General features: G+C 31.7%; 1 protein-coding gene across 2 annotated transcripts; it reads right to left on the bottom strand.

The window, feature by feature from the left end:
• Positions 1-21,853: 21,853 nt before the first annotated feature.
• On the bottom strand, positions 21,854-23,085 carry LOC107941842 (transcription factor MYB59). 2 transcript variants are annotated; one of them, XM_041117664.1, is made up of 3 exons: positions 22,859-23,085; positions 22,654-22,783; positions 21,854-22,558 (listed from the first exon to the last, which is right to left on the bottom strand). In XM_041117664.1, exons 1-3 carry the CDS (start codon positions 22,914-22,916, stop codon positions 22,060-22,062), a joined length of 687 nt encoding a protein of 228 aa, XP_040973598.1. In that variant the 5' UTR covers positions 22,917-23,085; the 3' UTR covers positions 21,854-22,059. The 2 variants fall into 2 exon arrangements, with proteins under 2 accessions (XP_040973598.1, XP_016730953.1); XM_016875464.2 differs by having other exon boundaries at positions 22,891-23,047.
• Between the last annotated feature and the right edge of the window lie 1,238 nt (positions 23,086-24,323).

Genomic DNA, 24,323 nt, shown 5'->3' with positions numbered 1-24,323 from the left:
TTAAGTTCATGGAAAAAAATTAGGACATGAAAGGAATTTTTGAAAGTTTAGTAAGGAGGGGCAATTTGGTCATTTGGATATTAAATGAATTAAAAAGGGAAAAATAACACAAAAATGATCATCTTCTCAATTAGTTTCTGCCGATTTTTGCTCTCCTCCATAGCTGGGGTTTCTTCAACTTTCAAGCTTCATAGTAAGTGATTCCAAGCCCCGTTTTTAATGATCTTTACGTTTTTAGAGTCCCGGTAACTTGATTAAGCTTATTCTAGCAATAATTCAACCTAGGGTTCATATTTGGAAAAATACCCATAGCTGAAATTTGTGTATTTTAGTGTTTTATGATAGAATATGAGGTTTTAAATTATGTTAAACAACTTATGCTACTCGGTTTTAAGTGAAAACGAGTAAAAGGGCTTAAATCGAAAAAAATACCAATAGTCATAAGTATATGTTAGAGTGTGATTTTGATATTGCCATAGAAGGGAAAAATGATCAACATGTCATAAAACATAAGAAAATAGGATGAAGTTTAATTCACGAGCCTTGGGGAAAAAGTGCAAATATGTGAAAGTTTAGGGGTAAAAATATAATTTTTCCAAAGTTTGGGTCAAGGACTGTTTTAATAAATGTGAATATTAAATAAGTTAAATTTGCTATTATAGATTAAGAAGAACGAAATTTGGGAGTAGATCGGGGAAAAGAAAAAGTAAAGGACTAAATTGTAAAGTTTAGTCACATTTTGTATCAAGGTAAGTTACAGTAAATAAATGCAATATTATTTTATTTTACATTATTATTGTCAATTTCCAGCATTTATATATTTATGTTATGAAAATATTTAAAGTCGAATTTAAGGTGAAGTGACAGAGGAAAAGTGTTAGAAAGCCCCGGTTGAACCCTAGGAATGTTAGGATATTAGGGTTGACAGGACAGAACAGAAATGAGCCATGTAAGTCCATATTAGAAATATGGCTTTGGAGACAGGATTGAGCCATGCAAGTCCATATTATATATGGCATTGGAGACAAGATTGAGCCATGTAAGTCCATATTATATATGGCATTGGAGACAGGAATAATTCATGTAAGTCCATGTCAAAGACATGGCATTGGCAGGATATTGAAAGACAGGAACGACCCTAGTATCCTTAGTATTCCGAGTGGTTCAACGGGTCAGGGTATGAGTTAAATTACAGTGAATTAACAGCAAAGGAAAAGTAGATTATATTTATGAAAAAGGAAAGGTCAGGTAAGAAAGAAGGTAAGGGAATAAAGAAGAAGATAGAAATTAAGAAGTAAAGAAATTTATGATGTTAGATGATATTATGCATAATTATCCATTATGTTGAATGTTGTGATTTATTTGCTTGTAAGGTTACTAAGCCTAATGCTTAATCTCTTTATTTTCTTCTTCTTATAGTACTTATCTAGCCACTCGGGGATCGAAGGAAACGTCGGAGGCTGATCACACTATCAAAGAAATAACTCGGTATAATTAGACGTTTTGTTTTGGGTATGGCATGTATAGAAAGTTAGCTACTTTTGGTATAATATGAACAATGAATGATGTGTAAATACTTGCTAGTGATTAGCTAATAAAATGGCCGATGATATACATGTTTATTAATATGTATGATTGAATGGTGATTATCACATGAAAATTATGAAAAATGTGAAAGTAACCTAAAAACAGATTCAAGTAACAGAAATGATGTAACTTTGAAAAATCACTAAAAATTGTAGAAACATATTTTGAAGATGAATAATATATGAAATTAAAGCTTATTATGTCTATTTTCTTATGGACTAAGAAAAACAGGTAAATGTTTTGTATTTTATAAGATATCTAAGTTTTAGTGAAATAGGGCCAGAGCGATTTCTGGATCCCCTATTCCAACTTTAGAAATTCACCATAAAATTTAAAAAAATAATTAGGTTGTGTAATTTATATGGATAGAATCCTTATTGAATCTAGTTTTAATATAAACAAACGGTACAGTCATATGAATTTTTTACAGAGAGAAAAGTGGTTCGTAGTAAGTAGAGGCCAGTGCAGCCGAATTCTCAAACAGGAGTAACTTTAACTAATAAACTGTACTAATTGGCTAAGTCAAAAATTCTAGAAAAAAATTAGTAGATAGATATATGAGTCTAGTTTCAGGAAAAATTTATTTATCTTAATTTCTAGTTTTTAAACTTGAGAAATGAATTTTTAAGCAACCATGACGCAGAAAAATAGTTTATTCCGAAAATTAAAATAAGTGGTTTAGAGTTGTTTAAAGGGTAAGATAAGTTTAGTAACACCTCAAGCTTGAATCCGGTGACGGTTTCGGGCGTGGGGGTGTTACAAAGGAGACCTTGTTTTGAAAAAGATCCTCCCCATACAAAAGGACTTCAGAGGAAAATGGATGCCAAATTGGGAGGGACCTTATGTAGTGAAGAAGGCCTTCCCTGGAGGAGCGCTAATTTTGAAGGAGATGGATGGCAAAAGTCTGTCTAATCCTGTGAATTTGGATTCATTCAAGAGGTATTTTACCTAAAAAAAAATAGGGAGAGGCCAAGGCGAAAACCCGCAAAAGGGCGCTTTGAGACCAAAAGGGTTTTGAGTTGAAAACCCAGGAATGGGCAATTCAAATTTTGATCGAAGATGGGGCATGCGGTAGTCTTGTCTTCTCTAAATTAACAAGAATGAGGGATGCTACATCTTGGGGCATCAATAAAGTACTCTAGGTCCTTTAAACACATATCAAGTTCAAAGGGTCCTCAATAAGTTTTGTGCAGAGAAGCTCATGCTACGATATCTATGGCACCTATTTTCATCTTATTCATTTTGTATCTTAGTAAAATTTTCTATTTTGATTACTTGATTCATTTCGAGCTTTGCTCTCAACAAAATTCCATCTTGTCCATTGTGACAATCTTTTTCAAGTGTTTTTCATTGAAATAATGATTAATAGACTAATGACATTCAAAAATGAGTTCTGCATATTACTCTAAAATTCTTCTAAATAATACAAGGACCTGAAACAGGACAAATTAGTTTGAACTACCTAAATTCAAGGGTTAGAAAAATTGGGGAGGAATAGCCCAAATTGTGATTGTTCTTCAGATTTTCTGTCAGAAATATCAGCTGAAGAAAAAGACAGAGTAATACGTCAGTGATAAACCTCGATTAACAGTGAGCGATGTCAATATAAGCATTAAAATAAGATATTACTGAAAATGACATTTTTGCATTCATGCAAAATCATTCATACATATCTAGTAAGGAGCCTTTGATTCATTCTGATCATGACATCCTAATCATTTGGCATAAATAGGCCTATGAAATAGATTCAACAGGTCATGATCCCCAAAGAATGGTGTAACAGACCGGATAAATCAAGAATCCTATACCTCTGAAGTGCAGTGGGACGGATTGAAATCACCAAGGTGAATCTTATCTCCCTGAAGTTGTAGTGGAGCAGATTGAAGCCACAAGTCTTATCTCCCTGAAGTTGCAGTGGAGCAGATTGAAGTTACAAGTCTTATCTCCCTAAAATTACAGTGGAGTAGACTATAGATTACAAATCTTATCTCCTTGAAGTTGCAGTGGAATAGATAGAAGTTACAAAACTAATATCCCTGAAGTTGCAATGGAGTAGATAGAAGTTACAAGTTGTATTTTCATGAAGTTGCAGTGGAGCAAGTTGAAATTAGCGTATCTTATTTCCCTGAAGTTGCAGTGGAACAGATTAAAGCTACAAGTTACAAGTACTATACTTCTGAAGTTGCAGTAGGTCGGATCAAATCTATCATGGCCAATCTTATCTTCCTGAAGTTGCAGTGGAGGCAAATTGAAACTATTAATCTTATCTCTCTGAAATTACAATAGAGGTCTATATTCGGGAAATTATAAGGTTGCATGGTATACTAGCTTTTATAATTTCTGATCGAGATCCTCGGTTTACGTCGAGATTCTGAAAATAGTTGCATGAGTCTTTGGGTACTAAACTTAATTTCAGTACAGCATTTTATCCACAGACTGATGGGCAATCTGAGCGAGTAATTTAGATTTTGGAAGACATGCTTCGAGCCTGTGTTATTGATTTTGAATCTGGTCGGGAACATTACTTACCATTAGCTGAATTTGTTTATAATAATAGTTTTCAGTCCAGTATTCAGATGGCTCCGTATGAAGCTCTATATCATAGAAAATGTCAATCACCTGTATGTTGGACAGAATTAAATGAAAAGAAGATAATTGGACTGAATTGATTCGTGAAACAGAAGAAGATTCAACAGAGATTAAAAGCAGCTTTTGACAGACAAAAATCTTATGCTGATCTGAAACGTCAAGACATTGAATACTTAGTCGGGGATAAAGTGTTTCTCAAAGTTTCTCCTTGGAAGAAAGTATTAAGATTTGGCCGAAAAGGAAAGTTAAGTTATCGATTTATTGGGTCATATGAAGTTATAGAAAGAGTTGGACCAGTTGCTTACCAATTGGCTTTACCTCCGAAATTACAGAAAATTCATGATGTTTTTCATGTTTCCATGTTACGACAGTATCGATCGGATCCATCTCATATTATCTCTACTGAAGACATTGAGATTAGACCGAATTTGTCATATGAAAAGGAACCAGTTCAAATACTAGCTCGAGAAGTGAAAGAATTAAGAAACAAATGGGTCCTTCTGGTAAAAGTACTGTGGAGAAGCCATAGTGTGGAAGAAGCAATATAGGAACCGAAGGAAACTATGAGATCACAATATCCTCACTTATTTTCAGGTAAAATTTCGAGGACGAAATTTTTTTTAGGGGGAGAGAAATGTAACAACCCAAAATCCGTAGGCACCAAAAAAATGTGTTATCGGGCCTCCATCTTAGTGAAACGGGTTCGTAAATAATTATTAGGAATAATTATAACTCTAGTAGTGTGTTTAATCAGGTATTAATTAAGTGAAATTAGCTCAATTTAGAGTAATTAGTAAAAAGAACTAAATTGAATAAGGGGTAAAAGTTAAATATAGAATAATAGAAAATATAAAGGACTAAAATGGCAATTAAGCCATTTCTATGAAATGAAGCGGCATATATGCATTAAAATCTAAGATTTTATTTAAATTATATATAAATATATATAATATTATTATAATTATTAACCATTATTATGGTTTTATTATTATTATTATTATGTGTACAATTGTAATAAATGTAAATGATATTAAAATAGATATTTACCAATTATTATTATTAAGTTAAAGATATTTATTAAATTAAAGAATTAAACTATGAGATTTTGTTTGATAAACAAATTAAATAATGACAATTGTAAAAAAATTATTGGTACCAATGTAGAAATATATGTGTGACCAAATGTAAAATGAATATTGTTATTAAATAGATATTTATTATAATCATTATATTATGTTAATAAAGTAAATAAAATATAAAAGAAACAAAAATAAAGAATAGAAACAGAATTGAAACGAGAAGCAGGGGAGAAAAAGAGAAAAGAAAAAGAGAAAGAAAATAAAAGAGAAAATTAGGGTTTTAAAGCTTGAAGTTTAATTGGTAAGTTTAATCAAGTCCTTTTTTTTATAAATTTGATGTTTTTGGAATCCTAGAGTGAAATACTCTTGGATTTAAGTTGAAATTTTGAAAGTTAATAGATTTTTAGTAGCGTTTATGTTGAACAAATGATGGAATTGGGGGTTTATTTTATAAAAATTTTAATTGGAATTGAATAAAAGATTGAATTGTAAACTAAGCTATAAGTTTTGAGCTTTAGGGATTAAATTGAAAAAAATTCGAAATTATGAAAATATGATAAAAATTAGATAGTTAAATGTGGTTCGGCAAGAAATTGAGTAGCAAAAAGATATGAATTGAGAAAGAAAAATATATAGGTTTAGTTAGGATTAAATTGGAATTAAAGTAAAAGTTGGATAAAAATTTCAGCATTTAAATTGTGTTATGCTAATAATTGTGAAATTATTTTAATTGTTTGTAGCTAATATCAAGCTTGAAGCATCAGCCCAAAAAGGAAAAGATCGTCGAGGATTAAATTCGAAGAGAATTCTGGTTTGTATCACTATAACTCAAGCTTTATAATTAATATGTGTTTAATTTAATATGTATGTGTGGTAAATATTTTAAGGTAAGTATTTAATGAATTGATAAAATTTGTGATTGGGTATTAAAATTGAGATTGATACTGAACTGAATTATGAGATACTGAATATTGTTTTGAATATCGAACTGAACTGTGAAATTACTGAATATTGTTACGTATACTGCGTTGAACTGTAAAATTTCTGATGAAAGGAATTACTGTATTACTGTGAAAAGTTGATCGAAATAATAAATTATAATTAATATTGAATCGAAATGAAAATTGTACTAAAAAAGTGAATTAAATACCCTATTAACTAGTCGGGCTAGTCGGATATAGTTGGCATGTCATAGGATATGGAAGAGTACGAGTTTTTGCCGGCTTACTGATCAGGCACTTATGTGCCGACTACTATTACTGTTACTGTTACTGATTCGACACTTTGTGTGTCGAATACTGTTACCGTTACTGTTACAGATTCAGTACTTTGTGTGTTGAATACTGTTATTGTTACTATTACTGATTATTGTTTAGGTACTGTGTACTGTTAAGGCACAATGTGCCGTACTGGTGTGTTGGTTGGAATCCGTGTATCCGCCGAGTCTGAGTCAAGTTAATAGGGACAAATGAAATAAATCTACTGATAAAACTAAATTTGAATGATATGGCATATGTGAAAGGTGAGAATTGAAATAAAGAAATAAAAATGGTATATATGTAATGAAATAATAACATAAAAAGATTGAATTGTTCATTAAGTGATGATAATTGTAATGTAAAAGTATGTGTGTGATTTAACGTATTTAATTATAAATTGAATTATAGTGATACCACTGAGTATATGCATACTCAGCGTACGATTGTTTCCGTGCGCAGGTTGTAGAAGTCAAGTACTGAACCAGCATCCAAAGCCAGACCTGACTTCAGCAAACTTTTGGTGATGAATATTTTCTTTTGGTAATGTGGCATGTACATAGGATATTTATAAAGGTTATTATGTTTTGAATATAAATGGTTAAAAATGTTAGTATTACAAGTCTAAGAATTATAATGAAAGAAGTTTATCCATTTCAATTTAATTAGTACATTGATAAATTTAAATTGATATAATATTATTGAGTTTGATTAGAAGGTATTTAGAATAGAAAATGAGTATGTGAAATGAATTGATTGAATTGGTTATGTTTGAAATGGATACGGTTTTAATTGCAGGGGGTTTTATGTAAAAATAAGCAGAAATGTTGTTGAAATTTATAAAAAAATAAATTTGGAGTACTTAAATGAGTCTCGTTTCATTTTTAATACATGTTTTAGACTTCGAGAGTTCATTATAAGGACTTAGTTATTAAATTATACTATGAATGTTATTTTATTTGTGAATTACTCGTAAGTTGTCTGATATGTCCGGTAATACCTCGTAACTCTGTTCCGGCGATAGTTCGGGGTTAGGGGGTGTTACATTGAAAACATAAGTATTCTTTAAAATTGAAAGAAGATTTTGTGTTTGGAGAGTTTAGAAATAAATAAGGATGAACTAATTTTAGAAGAAAAGCTTTGATTTGTGTTTGGCAAAATTTTTGAAAGAGATGATAAATGAGAGGGAAGGAATTTGGGTGTTTTTAAATAGCAAACCAAATTTTAAAAAAATGGGCATTTTCCCATTTGACCACCTATAATTTCCCTTTTTCCAAATTGGTCCTTGTTTTTCAATTAAAACAAATTTCAAAATTATTTTCAAATCAAGTCTCGTTTTTAAAATTTGTTTTAACCAAATTAATTCTCAAGCACTTAATCTTAGGGTCTATTTGATAGGGGAAAACCATTTCCGGAATTGGTTTTCCCCATTTTCTGGTGTTTGATTGAAGGAAAATATTTTCCTTTTGAAAAATCAATTCCGCAACACGGGTAAAAGCCTCTCATCCTTCCGGAAAATGTCTTACCCCTTAGAAATCGGTAAGACATTTTCCACAGCTCCTCTCTTCATCCTTTCCACTGTTCCTCTCTTCACCCTTTCCACAGCTCCTCTATTCACCCTATCGATTGCAGCATCATCATCTCTGCCTCATCTTCTCTGCTAGTTCACCTCTTCTCTTTGCTTGCCTCGTTAGCGTGTCGGTTCACCTCTGTTGGTTTATCGAAGGTAAAATTGCAAGCTCTATGTTAGGGGATCTGTTGATTTCTGCAAGTTTTATTGCAAGTTTTTGTAGTAGATGTGTTTTCTGCAAATGGGTAGTTTTCTGCAAATGTTTTTTGCAAACAGTTTCTAGGTTAACTGGAAAATGGGTAATTTGGATACTTTCATGGCCAAATCAGTTAGCAAAGAGATAGTTATGTCTTCTCTTTCAATTTTCGCTACTAAAGGATGATTCTTTTTAAGAGAGAAAATGTTTGGCTTCTTCATCTCTGCCTGCAAAATGGAAAGGAAAATTGAAAAAACAAAATGTTTGGCTTTTTAAGAGTCCAAAGATTATGATTACAGTTCGTATTATGCTGGAAAAAACAAAAGAAATTTTCATGAGTGAATAATGTTAAATGGAAAGGAAAATTGAAAAAAATTGCAGCCTTAACTCCCTAATTTCTTGTCCTACTTGTTTGCCTAAATTCCCAACAGAATAGATGAATGTTATGGTCAGAGGAATAAACAACTATTTATGCTTTCATTAAAAAAATCAGTAGAGACAATGATTTGTTTTATCTACTTGCTGAATAATTTACTTCAATCTGAAACATTTTATTCGATTATAGTCAAACTAATGCTGAACCATATTGTTTCAAATTGGTGTTCAAGACTTGTTCTGTTGTTCCTGTTGCTTGAAAAAGATTCAATGCCGTTCCTGTTGTTCTGTTGTTCTGTTGTTCCTGGTAATGGTCCCAAATTTTATTTTCCTCTATAAACTACACGTGGTCCTGAAAATGGGTAACAAATAATGCATAACAAATTAAGGTATTAAATAAATTTGGTCAAAAATTGTAATTCAAGCTTACTGGTAATCTGCAGCAATTGTAGGCGATGGTCTGATCATTCATCAGCAGAATTTCTTTACCTTTCAAGTTAACCGAACATGTTTATCTCCCAAATATATTAACAAATTTTTGCTGGATTTAAGAAAAATGAGTTTGTGGAGAAAGTTAAGTCCAGTTTGATAAGGTTCTGCTTTTGTAGTGGCTGAGACTTGAAACTACCTTTTTTTTCATGTTAATTCATTTGTGTGAAGTAGTTAGGAGTTAATCTTTAGTTTTAGAAGGGCATAAAATTAATGGATGCTTTATACAGGGATTTTTTGTTGTAGAATACTCAAACTGAAACCTTTTAGGAAGTGGGGAGTTTTGATTAATATAGAGTGCCTGCTGTAATTACAGACTTGAAGTGTTTAGGATACTGAATTGTCTCAGAAGTCCATTGGAGGTTTTAATAAGCTTGACTGAATTTCATTTTTTTAATTCTTGTGGGGATTAGAAAGACATATATATATTTAATATGGTTTTCAAATTACTCATAAATTCATCAAACCTTAATTAATTTAATGAAAAGATACTATCAAATATATAAAAGTTTCAAATTATTATAACAAGTCAACTAAAATATTTTAAGATTTTAGGTTAAGTATTTGGGAGGTTTTCTATTATAGGAATCGAATTAAATTAATGTTTTTTTATTAAATAAATTAATTTAATCTCTATATTATTAGAAAGAAGTTAAATAAGTCCAATTTGTAATAAGCTTAACATTTATTTTTCCCGATTGCAACTCATTTCAAACAAAAGATTTCTTTTACAGAACCATAAATCCTTTTTAAAAATATTAACTTTGTTAAATTAATGAATGATATTTTTTAAACAGTAAATATTAACTCTATTCCAATTTTACTTATTTGATTCTTCTTAATAATATATAAATAAAATTAATTTATTTAATAATAAATAATTAATTTAATCAAATCGTTATAATAGACACGCTTCCTTAATACATTCACCATTAATTATGTATATAAAATATTCAAGTATACCTAAATATTAACAACATATTATATAGTAATCATTGAACTACAATAATCATGGGGCAGCACTAATACTCCATGTTTATTCAACTCATTACCATCCACTATTGCAATTTCCCATTCAAATTCATGATTAATTAATTAATTATACATGATATTGAAATCCTAATAATATAAAACAAAATCTTGGAGCAATTGTAATTTCCTACAAGAAAACTAATTTCCTACAATATCAAATATGTTGAAGTATTGTATTAACCAAATTATTTTGTTGAAGTTTTGTATTAATTATGGCAATTAGCTTGATATGCATGTATGCATAGTCATGGCAACTTTATGTGATCTTATGAAAATCTTGCATCTTTTTTATAATGATCATATATTTGTGTGGCATAATTTTGTGTAGATGGATTGTAATCAACATCAAATGGCAATTGCCGGAGTCGTGGCTTCAGTTTTAGCTTTTGGGGCTCTTTGGATTAAAAAATTAGAAATTATGAAGGAAATTGCTTCTCGCCCTCGTGTGAATCGAGATTATGAAAGAGAAAATTATATTAATAGTATTTTATATAGTGGTGACCAGCATTGTATTGATGTGATAAGGATGAGACCGATCGCCTTTTTTAATTTATGTGATATTCTTAGTAGGAATAATTTGTTACAATCGTCTAAATCTGTCAATATTAGGGAGCAAGTAGTTATATTTTTACATATAATTGGTCATAATGTAAGGCTTCGAGTGATTGGATCTAGATATTATAGATCAACTCAGACAATTCACCATTACTTTAGGGTTGTATTGAGAGCTATTTTGAAATTGTATAGACTAGTTATTAGATTACCTGATGAGTCAACTCCTAGTGAAATTAGAAACAATCCAAGGTTTTATCCTTATTTTAAAGATTGTATTGGAGCATTAGATGGAACTCATATTCGTGCATCTGTTCCACCTAGCATTCAAGGAAGATTTCGTAGCCGTAAAGGGGGGACGACACAAAATGTATTGGCTGCCATTACATTTGATTTGAAATTTGCCTATGTTCTAGCTGGTTGGGAAGGTAGTGCACATGATTCTCGTATTTTAAATGATGCACTTTCACGCCCAACAGGATTAAGAATTCCAGAAGGTAATATTTATCACAAATAGTTCTAGTAAGCTCATAGTTTATTAGTATTAATTATGTATTGTAAAATAGTAGGTAAATATTATCTTGCTGATGCTGGATATGGAATCCGAATTGGATGTATTACCCCTTATCGTGGTGTCCGATATCATTTAAAAGAGTTTGCTGTTGAAGGGCCTGAAAATGCAAAGGAACTCTTTAATCTTCGCCATTCATCATTACGGATCACTGTTGAACGTGTTTTTGAGATTTTGAAGAAACGGTTTCGTGTATTAGATGCTGAACCATTTTGGAATTTTCAAACTCAAGTAGATATAGTTTTGGCTTGTTCTATCATTCATAATCATATAATGGGAGTTGATCCTAGTGATTTACTTAACCAAGGATTATACGAGGCGTCTGAGTCTGATTCGATAATACAAACTCTCACAGAGCGAGAAGAAAGACAAGAAGCAAGAGAATGGTCTGCTAAGAGAGATGAAATTGCACAAAATATGTGGACTGATTATATGGCTAGAAATATTAGGTAGATTTAGGGCTTAGGATTATTGTTTCTATGTTATGTATGTTTTAGTAAATGTTGGTTGGATAATGATATTGAAATTTTAGATTGTTGGATTTTGATATATGTCTTGAATTTGTTAGATATTGATTATGTTTTAACATTGTTGGATATTGAATTGATTATTATGTTTTAAGCTTGTTGGATATTGAATTATTGACAATGACAATTATTTAATGTAGAATGGGTAAGGGCAACAAAGAAGGGACCTCCAAGCAATTCAGGTGGACAAAACCGATGGAACATGTTTTCCTTGAAATTCTAACAGAGGAGGCTCGAAAAGGAAATAAGCCTTCTAATACTTTCAAATCAGTTTCTATTAATCGAGTTGCCGACGCCATTTCTTCTAGATTCCAAGTCCAATGCGATACGAAGCACGTGGAAAATCATTTGAGGACAGTAAAAAACCAGTGGCAGATTATATGCAAAATTCGAGGTGAAAGTGGTTTTGGATGGGATGATAACATGAAAATGATCACATGTGATAGAGCAACATACGATGCAACAGTGATGGTAATATATGTATATATATGTTAAGTATATTTCAATTGTTTTTTACTTGTTATTCTAATTGTGTATAATATCCAACAGGCACACAAGAAGTATGAACCATTTTTGAATAAAAGCATTGATCATTATGATGAAATGGCTGTGGTTGTTGGCAAAGATATGGCAACAGGGAGTTTTGCCAGAACATTTGCTGACATAGATTTGGATGATGGTAATGAAGATTCAATGCCTGTAGACTGCGACAATGAAGAGGCTGAAGAGGTAAGAACAAATGTATCTTCATCTGGCACATCCAAACGTAAAAGAAAAAGTGGTCAAGAAAATCTCGTTGATGAACAAATTAAATTTGTGGGTTAGCAACTAGGCGAAATTGCTAATGCTTTGAAACAATTTACTGCCGACAAGACAGCACAGCTTTACAAACAAGTGATGTCGATGGAGGAAGAAGGATTTGATGATGACTTCTTGTGTTCTGTGTGTGATTATCTAGGGAGTCATGAATCAGAGGCCAAAATGTTTTTAGTTAAAAGTAAGAAGCATAGAAAAATTTGGCTTCAAAAATTTTCTCAAGGTTGAAGATATTGATACTTTTATGTGGTGTAATATTATGCACTTCGACTATGTTGTTACTATGTGGTGTACTACTAATTATGTATTTGGATAATATTATTTCTAGTACTCATTATGGTTTCGAAGCAATTTATAATTATTCAATATTCTTACTAGTACTCATTGTGGATAATATTTTTCCAATTTATAACGATCAATATTGTAGCTTATTATTGAGTATTATTATAAATAAATCATTGCAATATATGTAAAAACAATTTAAAATATAAAAATTTATTAATATATATTAATATATGTAAAAAACAACTTTTCCGGAAAATATTTTCAGGAAATCTGTCAAACAGCAGAAAATATTTTACACAGATTCAATCAAACACCAGAAAATATTTTCCTGTAAGTCATTTTACAGAAAAGTAAAACATTTTCCAGAAATCATTTTACGGAAAATATTTTACTGCCAATCAAACAGACCCTTAATTTCTTAACGTACTTTTTTTAAATATTAATTATTTTATTTAATTATCTAACATTATTACTATTTCCGGTTCACTAACCCTTGATTTACTAATTCGGATCTACTAACCTAATTTTTGGGATGTGACACGAATTACACCCAATTCGGTGAGACCCATAAATTATAATGGTTAACCAAACATGCCACCCTTATTTAATTACAAGTAATTACAGCCAAATCTAATTATTAAGTGGCTTTCAAAACACTGTCTAAATAAAGTAAAAAAGCAATAACCATATGAGGGAGAAGAAAGTTGAAAATTTCTCTAAACGAGCTAATGCATCGGAGCATTTGTTCTCTTCACAAAAGATATGCTTCAGAGGTTTAGACGTCAAAGATCGATGGAACATCTTACACTCATTAACCAAAGGGTAAAGCATAATATTAGGAAAAATATTATTTGACATTAATTGAATAACAATGGTAGTGCCAACTTCAATCCCAAGATCAATTAGATTCAAGTTTTTAGGTAGTTAAAATCCATCTTTAAGGACCCACAGCTTCGCTTGGACGCTATTAGCACTTGGAATATGTTAGAAAGATCCAATTATCTAATTCCCTCGATGGTCTCAAATAAGAGTACCCGCTCCAACTTTGTCTGGGTCACCCAAGGATGAACCATCTATGCTAAGTTTATAAATGTTTTATTATGAGTACCATGGGAGAGTAACATTTTAATAATGCTAATGAGGTTTTGTTGAAATGGTAAGATAAAAGATGGTGTCATTTTGATTCTCTAAATTTGAGTCTTACATGTGGAAATTATAATGTTGAAAATAGATCAAACTTGAGTTCTGCAAAAGATATAGAAGAATTGATCTAGATGTGGATAAATGTTTGTCTTAAAGGTTGTTATTTATAGAAAAAGATTTGTAGAGGATTTAAAGTCACTTTTGTTCAAGTAAAATAATATGAATAAAAAATTTTCTATATAAAAAGAAGACATAATTATTTGTAGTTAGAAATTAGACAAGTGATATGTTTAGAATTTGATCAGACCATTAATTTTTTTTTATCCAATCAATTCAAAAATTTAAATAAAATTAAATGATTAAATTTGGTCCAAGAGAGCCCAAAAAGTTTCGAACTCAATAACTTAAATGTTGGGCCCAAACATATTATAATTGAATTACTAATTATTTTTTATAGATAGAGAATAAAATAATGAAGTATTTAAATAAAATTAATATAATAAATCCTCCACATTAATGTCGTGAAACTCAAAATTAGAATTCAAAATTTACACTTCTCCAGAGACACTTTTCTGTGATTCAAGAGCTACTAAAAACAAAAGAGACACCTCCCTTTCTTCCCTAACCTTTTTAGTATTTTAAAATATATAAAATAAGAAATGTTGAAACAATCTTCATTCTGCTCTCTTCACCGTTCTATGTTTTTGCTTAATATTCTCTTTTCAATCAAAGCCTCTCCTTCATTTCATCAAATGATACAATTGTGATTATGATTTCTTATTTTTACTTTTAGATCTAAACCTAGTTATTATCTCAATTTTCTTTCCTTTTTAATCTAAATGGTGGAGAAGAAGCAATCGTCTTACTTCTTTCTTTTCAACTCCAGCAAACATCATATTTGCTTGATAAAAATTGATTTTACTTGGGGTTTTCGTTTTTCTTTTTCCTTTTTAGGTTCCGGTTCAACACACAAATAATTGGTTCAATCAATTCAAATTGATTTATGATTCGCGATTTAATCGAAATTCAAAATAATTCATTATTTAATCAGTTTAATTCCTTTTTCTAATTTGATATATTGATTAATTCTCAATCTCATCAATCCAACCCATCATTACAGTGCAATTTAACCAACCTTACTAACAACCAATATTGTGTGGCTAGAAATCAACCATGTTACAATAACCGATGAAAATGGTGAACTTGTAAACTAACATCTTTGCTTGAATGTAATGATTACTTGTTTTCGTGTCTATTATGTGAGTGAGGGACCATAATTTCATAGTTTATTTTAATTTTAGCATTTGAATCACAATCTTGTATTCTCCCTCTCTTCATCAAAAATATCGAATTCATATTCAGCGACTCTCTTATGTATTAGCTATTTAGTGAAAATCATGAATAGCTTAAAAAAGTTATTCCTATTTTGTGGAGAGAGAAAATATTATAAATAAGTGAGTAAGATGTATTAAAAGAAGATAGAGAGGAAGATTGGAGCAAATATGTTAACGCTAAGCATAGCAAAATGTGGTGGTTGACTAGGTGGAGAAACGAAAATATGCTAAAGACAGAATTTTAGAAAAAACTTTGAGAGTTCAAAATTCCAAAAGTCCTTTCATTAATTGTGAAAGGCTTTTGTTTATAGTGTCTCAAGAATAGGAGTTACAAAGCTGTCAATTCATAAGAGTAATGAATGATATTTGTCAGTCACAAAGACATTAATGGTTTATTTATTTATTTTATTAATAAAGGGTTTTGTTTGTGATATTGAATGGTAAATAAGTGTTCACTATGTTTCTAAAAGAATTGAAAAGCACTCAATGTTATAGGCAAAAAGTTAAGAAAAAACCTGTTAACTACCTTAATATCTGAACTACCAAGCTGAACTCTTTGGAACATTCCAAAAGTGAAGATAATTCAACAATCATTTTGTATTTTAGAGTTATTTTCACTTCTTCTATTTTGATGAAACAGTATCATGTGAAACATTTTATGAGGAATATCTTGTCCCTCAGGAAAAAACGCACTCGATTAAGCCCCTAAACTCCAAAATTGCATCAATTAATCTCCTTAACCAACATTTTTTGTCCTTGACCATTACATCATTGATGTGGCTATTAATGGTTGTTGAGTCAGTTGTCTCATTGCTGATGTGGTGGTTCACATCAATAAAAATAAAAATAAAAATTAATTAAAAATTTGAAGTCTAGAATGAATCTGGATAACCATTTGTCTAGGTACATTTTGGACATAAAATTTTAAATTATACAAAGTTTTAATTTTTTTAAAATTTAAAAATATGTAAAAAAATTATTAAATTTTATAAAAAAATGTTAAATACAATTAGAAAAAAAAATTAACAAACAAAAGTACAGGTACCAAACTAAAAAAATTGAAAGTCCAAGTATAATAAAATTTTGTTAAAGTACAAGGATAAATCTTGTTATCCCAAAAGGAAATTAAATTTTATTACAATAAAATTTTATTTAATAATTTTGATCTTAAAAAAGGGGAAATTTTATAGAAGTGATAAAGAAGTGAAGCGGAAGAGGCGGAAGAAGGATCATATTCAAGTTGTTTGAAATATTTGGATCTGACCTAAAAAGAAAACACCAAATAAAATAAGAAATTAAAGAAAACGAAAACACTAAAAGAAGAAATTTAAAAACAAAGAATAAATAATAAATAAATAAATAAATGAAAATTAGAGAAAAAAACAAAGTGAAAGATGGATAGATAGATAAGTGTCAAATTGGAACCTTTGAAATATAAAACCCAACAATGTAACAGCCCGAATTTGGGGCTAGTCGGAATAGTGGTCTCGGGACCATAAATCTGGAGTCGAATAAATTATTTTATAATTATTTAGATGTTATAGTAAGTTTTTATGAGTACATGAAACATTTGGTGTAGTAATTTTAACGTTTGTAAGCCCAATTGAGAAAAATGACTAAATCGCATAAAATGAAAAAGTCCTATTTTGATAGCTAAATGTGTCAAATAGCTAGAGAACCTAAATTGGGGGTCTTTAAAGGGCAATTAGACCCTAAGATTTGTGCATGGCATGCCATAGGAGGTAATTTGGTCAAAAAGTCCAAGTTTGGTGGGTTTGGTGGCTACTTTGACTAAAATAGAAATAAAATAAAAGAAAGATGATATCATCCTATTTTCCATTTCTTCTCCACCGATTTTTTCAGCCATTTTTGGGGGGTTTTGAGCTTCAAAAATTTCAGCAACTTTAAGCCTTCACAAGTAAGTGATTTTTATAGCTTTTCTTGAATATTTTTGTACTTTTGAAACCCTTAAAGCATGAGCTTTCAAATGAGGGTACTATTTTGCAAAATGATCAAGATTGTAGGGTTTTGCCATGAAAGGGTTTGTAATGTTGGCTGATTTTTTATGGAAGAAAATGAGTCTTAGGTGTCTTATAAACAACTTTTGTGAAATGTGTTAGCATGAAAACTCCTAAAAGGACTATTTGCATAAGTTGTAAAATAGATGTTAAGTATGTGAAATAGTGGGAATTTGGAGTTGCTATAAGAGTAAAAAGGGGTCGACTAGGCTTAAGATATGAAAAAATTTGATAAAAAAATCGATTTTCGAGCCTAGGGGCAAAATGGTCATTTTACCAATGATATAAATTTTTGATTGCCTAGTTTTACATAGTGACTAAATAAGTACATTTTGCTATTATAGGTCAAGAAATATTGAATCTGAACCTAGACCAGGGGAAGACCAAGCAAATCGACTTGTCACCACATTTTGTAATCCGAAGTAAGTTGTATGTAAATAATACAGCCACAATGTTAATGTATGTATTGAATTGTACTTGAATTTAATATAGCATGAATTGCTTGATTGTCAAATTGAGAAAGCATGATAGAAATAGAGATGGTAGAGTTCCTGTTTGAACCTATGAAATAAATCGGATATTCATGCCATAATATATGGGTCATTGTGAGCTAGTATAAGACATGTTTAAGACATGCTTCAGCCACATTATGAGAGCCAGTGTAAGACCATGTTTGGGACATGGTATCTGCATTGAGACGAGTGCTAGTGTAAGACATGTCTGGGACATGCATCGGCCTCGAAACGTAAGCCAGTGTAAGACATATCTAGGACATGCATCGGCTATGAGATATGTCAGTGTAAGACCATGTCTGGGACATGGCATCGGTACCTTACCCCATGTTTGAGGTTTAATGAATATCTGATAGTGTTCCAAATGGTTTAACAGTGAAAGTATGATTTCAAGTTAATAAGGAAAGTATAACCGTGTTGTGAGTGGCACAAGTACCTATTGGGTATGTATGAATTGTGAGCTCAATATATGCTATATGAGGTGTAATGAATATTGATGAGTAAGTTTTGCTTATGCCACTTGTGTATTATGATACTTGTTGATAAATGGTAAAGATATGTTGTATATTTATTTATGTGCAACTTAGTAAGCTTTATGCTTACTCCTTCTCCTTTTCCATTTTCTTATAGTGCCGCCTATCTAGCTCAAGGATCAACGGGAATTAGAGATATCGATCACACTATCAATTGAAGCATTTGGTATAGTTTGATTTATATTTTTGAATATAGCATGTATAAGGAACTAGACTAGTGTTTTGTGTCATTATCAATTTGGCCAAATGTGTTGGCTTGGGATAAATCTCTCGTTGTATTAAGCCTTGAATGATGGCTAATAATCATTTTGAGTTATATACAAAGATGTTATATTCATAGATGAGTAAAATGCACTCATGGAATGTGTTTATTGTGGTTGATGTGGTTGCATGAGTTAGCCTTGTATTAGCTTTAGTTTATTAATGTATGGATTGTGTAAGTAAGGGTGGCTAAGAGGCTTGGTAAATAACCTTATATTTTCCACATGGGTAGACACACAGGCGCGTGTCTAGGCCGTGTGTGACGCACGATCTGTCCTATGGGCATGTGGTCCAGCCGTGTGTCCCCTACACGTAAAAATTTCAAGTCAGTATGCATGATAGTAAATACATGGGCAGAGACACAGCCGTGTGTCTCAGCCGTGTGAGGGACACGGCCTAGCACACTGGCATGTGCTTTGGCCGTGTGACATTTTGGGATGCTGACGTCAGAAATAGAATGTCCATGTTTTTGCACACGAGCTAGGACTCGGGCGTCTCGTGGCCGTGTGAAGGATAAGGGCCAGGCTCACGGGCATGTACCAGGCCTGTGAAAACCCTTATAGGTGTGAATTTAGAATTAATTCCACACGGGTGAAGGAAACAAGCGTGTCCCTATATTGCTTAGACCGTATGAGCCACACAGGCCATCAACACGACCATGTTGACATGGCTACACGGGCGTGTTACCCTTCTACACGAGCGTGTGCCCTGTTTCAAAGTCAAATTTTCTATAGATGGTTTAAGGACCCGGGTTGATCCCGAATAGTTTTCAATGGTTGATTTGGGCTCGTAGGCCTATAATAAGAAGATTAAAGTAGAAATTGAAAAAGTTCTAATTTGGACCAAGTCTTGGTGACTTGGGGAATGTTTGTGTGCATGAGATCGAGTTAAGTAATAGCTCGTATTCCACTCCGGCGTGGCTTACGGGTATGGGGTGTTACAAACAAACTCAATTAATGATTTTAGTCAACCCTCCAAGAAATAATCATTGGCAAATTGAAAGATGAAAAATGAATTCTCACGATTCCTTGAAGAAAATAGAGAAAAGAATTACTTATAAAAAATCACAAGAAAAAAAAAACTTGCACAAAGAAACTAACTTCCAAAGTTGAAAACTTTATTAATGAAAACAAGGGTGTCTTAGTGAACAATGGAGCCTTTATATAAGCTAGCTAAGTACATCTAAATACTTAAATAATATTCAAAATTCGGAATAAATAAATAATAATATAATATAATATAATATAATAAAACATAAGAAATATTATATTTGACTTATATATAATAAAAATTAAGCCTAAAAACTGAATCCAATGTGATTTAAACTCGAATTAAAAGCTCAAAATTCGTAATTTTCATCATAATTCCATTTAGAAATTCTGCTTGCCCAGCCTTCACTAAAACAGTCATAACTTGAGCTCACAAACTCGAAATCGAGTTGTTCAAAGTGTGTATCGAAATTAAGAGATAGATCTTCAATGCTATGCAGACATGTAAGCCCATAAATAGGGGTGAGCGTTCGATCATATCGAATCAAATTGAATGAAAAAATTTCGAGTTAATCGAGTTGACGAATACTATTTTATCATCCTAACTCGATTTGAAATTTTCTCGAATTGATTTGAGTGAGATGTAATTCGAATCGAATGATAATTCGAATCGAATGAAATATATTTGTTCGAGTTAAATTAAAAAAAATGATTTTGGGTCCTTGTAATCACTATCACCTAACGTAATCAAATTTGCCCACCGTAATCAAATTTATTATTAACTTTTATCCCCTCATAATTTATTTAATAATATTTTATATACAGGTTAACTTTTTTACTTGCTTAATTGTTTCAATTATCTTTTGATTCTTATCACTATGTATTTTACAATTAAAAAAATATTAAATGTAAAAAATGTGATTTTTTAATAAAAGTTACCTTAAAGATAAAATGTGAAATTGATACTAAAATTTTAACCCAAATATTTTATAGCATTATAAATAATTCAATTTTAACAAAAAATTATAAAGATTCGATATGATTAAACAATTCAATAATATAAATAGTACAAAATGTGAAATTTAATTTAATAATATAAATAACAGATATAAATAAAATTATTACTATTTAAGTTTAGAGATTTTTTTTGGATGATTTTAATTTTTAATTTGGCGTAAAAGGTTAGAAGTAAAAGTTGAAGGAGAAAATAAAAAATTTTGGGGATTAAAGGAGTAAAATTTTAGGAGGAAAGTAAATGGGGGAAAGTTGACTCGAATAATTCAATTAATTCAAATAATTCGATTCGTTTAATTTAAAATTTGAATTTTTTTATTCTAATCGAGTTTTTACTTACCGCTACCCATAATTGTCTGAATGCCATGTTATTAATCAAACAGTTAATGTAATAATTGTTAAAACAGAAAATATCAGTCAAAGGGGTTATTTGATGCAATTTAGTTGTATATATATTTTTCATTTATTAATTTTTATATATAAGCAACATAATATATGTTTTTTAATGTTTACAATAATATAATATTGTATAATTTTAAAAAACAAGTTTAGGCCTGGAATTATTAATTGTTTTTGTCAAGCTATAGTAAATGAAAGGAAAAGATTGGGATTAGAATCATTTGAAATGTCAAAATCCTAAGCCCTTGATTGATTGTTTATTGAATTTATTCCATTTTGTCTCAAGAATCATGATTTAATGCGCACGACCTTTTTATATGATTGGAAGCCATTGTTTTTACTTCAAATAGCATCTGTTGAAATCATAGTGGCCGTTCACATTATTTTCTTTTTCTGGCTTTTGGTTCCCTTAAAAAGGCATGATGGTATTTTGCAGTTTCTGTGCTTATAAACACAATTCAATAAATTTCTGCAAAATGGTAAAATACCCAACATTTGGAAAAAGAAAGGCAGGCCACTAATATTATTATATGATTATGAAGATAACAGGACCACATCATACAAAACCACAACCTGTTCACATTCATGGAAGTATCCTACAACATATTGATGCTTATGTAACAATTGCTTTCCTGATTCTGCTATTTGATATAAAAGATGGTAAGCTGATCATCAAGCAGGTTCAAATTTTAAGATCAAAAGGGAGAATTTTCTAACATACGTCCATTAACATAACAAGTCTGTTCCTCTCTGAGGACTAATTAGAGTTTTAAATCACACATGCTACAGCGACGATGATATTATTACAGTGATATGCAGGACTGTTGCTCAGAAAAGCTTAGAGAAAACCCAGCTATATACAGGTTAGAGTTTCCCTAGCAAAATACTAGTATTACAGTATGAAACAAATAAATGAATTTTTTTTTTGTCAATTAGCCTGTTACAGATTCTCTCCCAAAATCAAAACAAGAAACAAGTTGATTGGGTGGGAAGAACATCTTACTCTCTTCTTCATCATCCATCTTCCACAGTGTGTCCCAGCAGTATTCCCATGAAAAATTGCAATCTTGTTGACTGTAGTTATCAGACAGAGGTTTTATTACTGTGTTTTCTTCAGACATATCAATGTCTTTCCATATATCATCCATGGAGTAGCCATTTCCATCTTCAAATTCTGGACTGTTTTTCTTTCCTGCCATGTCAAGGCCCCCAGTGTCATAAAAGCTTACAATATTTCCAGTACCAGAGGAGGGCAAGGAATCGACTGCAGTAACAGTTGATGATGATGAATGACAATTTGAAGATGATGAAGATGGTGAGATGGGGATGGCCCGTTTCTTTTCTTGAGCCGTTTTTCTCATATGGGTTCTCCAATAGTTCTTAATCTCGTTGTCAGTACGTCCTGGTAATTTCCGAGAAATTCTCGACCACCTGCATATGATATAATATATGTTTATAAATAATCAAACCAAGCTTTGAGGTTGGTAATGGAAATTACAGAGTTCCATTCATATTGTTTTTCAAACCTGTTTCCCCATTTGGCATGAAGTTCAAGGACGAGGCGTTCTTCATGGGGAGTCATCTTTCCCCTTTTGAGACCAGGGTGTAGGTAATTAACCCACCGTAACCTGCAACTTTTTCCAGTTCGGTTCAAACCTATAACAACAAAACCAAGTGGTTAAAGGCAAAAGGCTCCTTCCAAAACCACCAAATCTTACAGATAAATCCTACCTATTTCATTGTCTCCCGCCAAACCTTCAAACCTGAAACTTTGGCTATAAAATCCCATCGTCGATCTCCAAATAAGTGAACAAAGTTCACCAGAAGGATGTCCTCTTGTTCTGTCCAGGGACCCTTTCTGATTTCATCTTGCACCATCTTTTTTTTTCCTCTCTCTCGCTCTCTCAGATTCTTGCTGGAAATGGGTATTTAAGTCCAAGTAAATGCTGCTGTTTCATGGAGACTTAGGCATACACTACTCTAATATATATATATGACTACTAAGTTACTTGTAATTGTCAAGAGAGGGTTTGATTGTCCTGTTGCTGGTATATACTAATAAATATGAAGATATGGTTGCATACAACAGTTCCCTGCTGTAATGCGCGCAGTCCATTCAAACTTAACATCCTTCCGTAGCAGTCTCGTCAACGGGGTAGCTATCATGGAAAATCCCTTCACAAATCGTCTATAATTGATGCAATCTCCTTCCATAGTGGACCAATAATATCCGAATCTCGTGATTTATCTGGCAATTGTGAAACCATTAGCGTCTGTTCTGCAGACACCCTCATGGACCTCTTTCAAGATTTTCTTAGCCTCGACAGCGTTTACATATCTTAGAAGCACCTGATCCTTCCGTCTTTTATATAGGATCTCTCCATCTAAGACATAGTCACTAGCAAGCCTTCTCAATATCCTTTTATCATTCTCATTCGCTTGGTCTGGGTATTCACGATTCCTCACATATCGTAATATATCTTGATACCAAGGGTGATCATCTTTTTCTTCTTCTTCATCGATGTTATAGCAATGAGCTGGAGCCTCATAAATATTCATTTAGATAGGCTTCACATCCTCTTTCTTGTTCACTTTGATCATAGAAGCTAAAGTAGCCAAGACATCAGCCATCTGGTTTTTGTCTCGCGGGAGGTAACAGAAAGTGATGTTGTCAAACTCCTCAATTAACTCCAAAACTAGCTTTCGATAATTGATCAATTTGGGGTCCCTTGTTTCCCATTCACCTTTTAGCTGATAGATCACTAGTGCAGAATCCCCATATACTTCTAGCACATTGATTTTGCATTCAATGGCCGCACAGATACCCATGATGCAACTTCATACTCCGCCATGTTATTTGTGCAATCAAAATCCAATTTACTAGTAGAGGGATAATGATCTCCGTTTGGGGATACCAGGACCGCCCCGATCCCGTTACCCATAGCATTAGAGGCCCCATCGAAGTTTAGTTTCAAGAATGTTCCTATTGAGCACCTTCTTCAATGGTTGCAACATACATCAGATCTTCATTTGGGAAATCAAAATTCACAGGCTCGTAATCTTCAAAAGCTCTACTAGCTAGAAATTATGCTATTGCACTCCCTTTTATAGCCTTTTGGTTCACTTAGACTATGTTAAATTCAAAAGGCAAAATTTACCATCGAGCCATTCTTCCATTCAAAACAGTTGACTACAT

This window comes from Gossypium hirsutum, chromosome A07 (genome assembly GCF_007990345.1).
Source record: "Gossypium hirsutum isolate 1008001.06 chromosome A07, Gossypium_hirsutum_v2.1, whole genome shotgun sequence".
Lineage (NCBI taxonomy): Eukaryota > Viridiplantae > Streptophyta > Magnoliopsida > Malvales > Malvaceae > Gossypium > Gossypium hirsutum.
The sequence above is the reverse complement of the archived record's forward strand: the minus strand, read 5'-3'. Positions and strand labels throughout refer to the sequence as shown.

Coding starts and splice junctions, on each gene's coding strand:
- LOC107941842 (XM_016875464.2), bottom strand. CDS start 23,005: ATGGTGCAAGATGAAATCAGAAAGGGTCCCTGGACAGAACAAGAGGAC. Junction 22,784..22,890: donor TTTTATAGCCAAAGTTTCAG/GTTTGAAGGTTT, acceptor TTGTTGTTATAG/GTTTGAACCGAACTGGAAAA. Junction 22,559..22,653: donor CATGCCAAATGGGGAAACAG/GTTTGAAAAACA, acceptor TATCATATGCAG/GTGGTCGAGAATTTCTCGGA.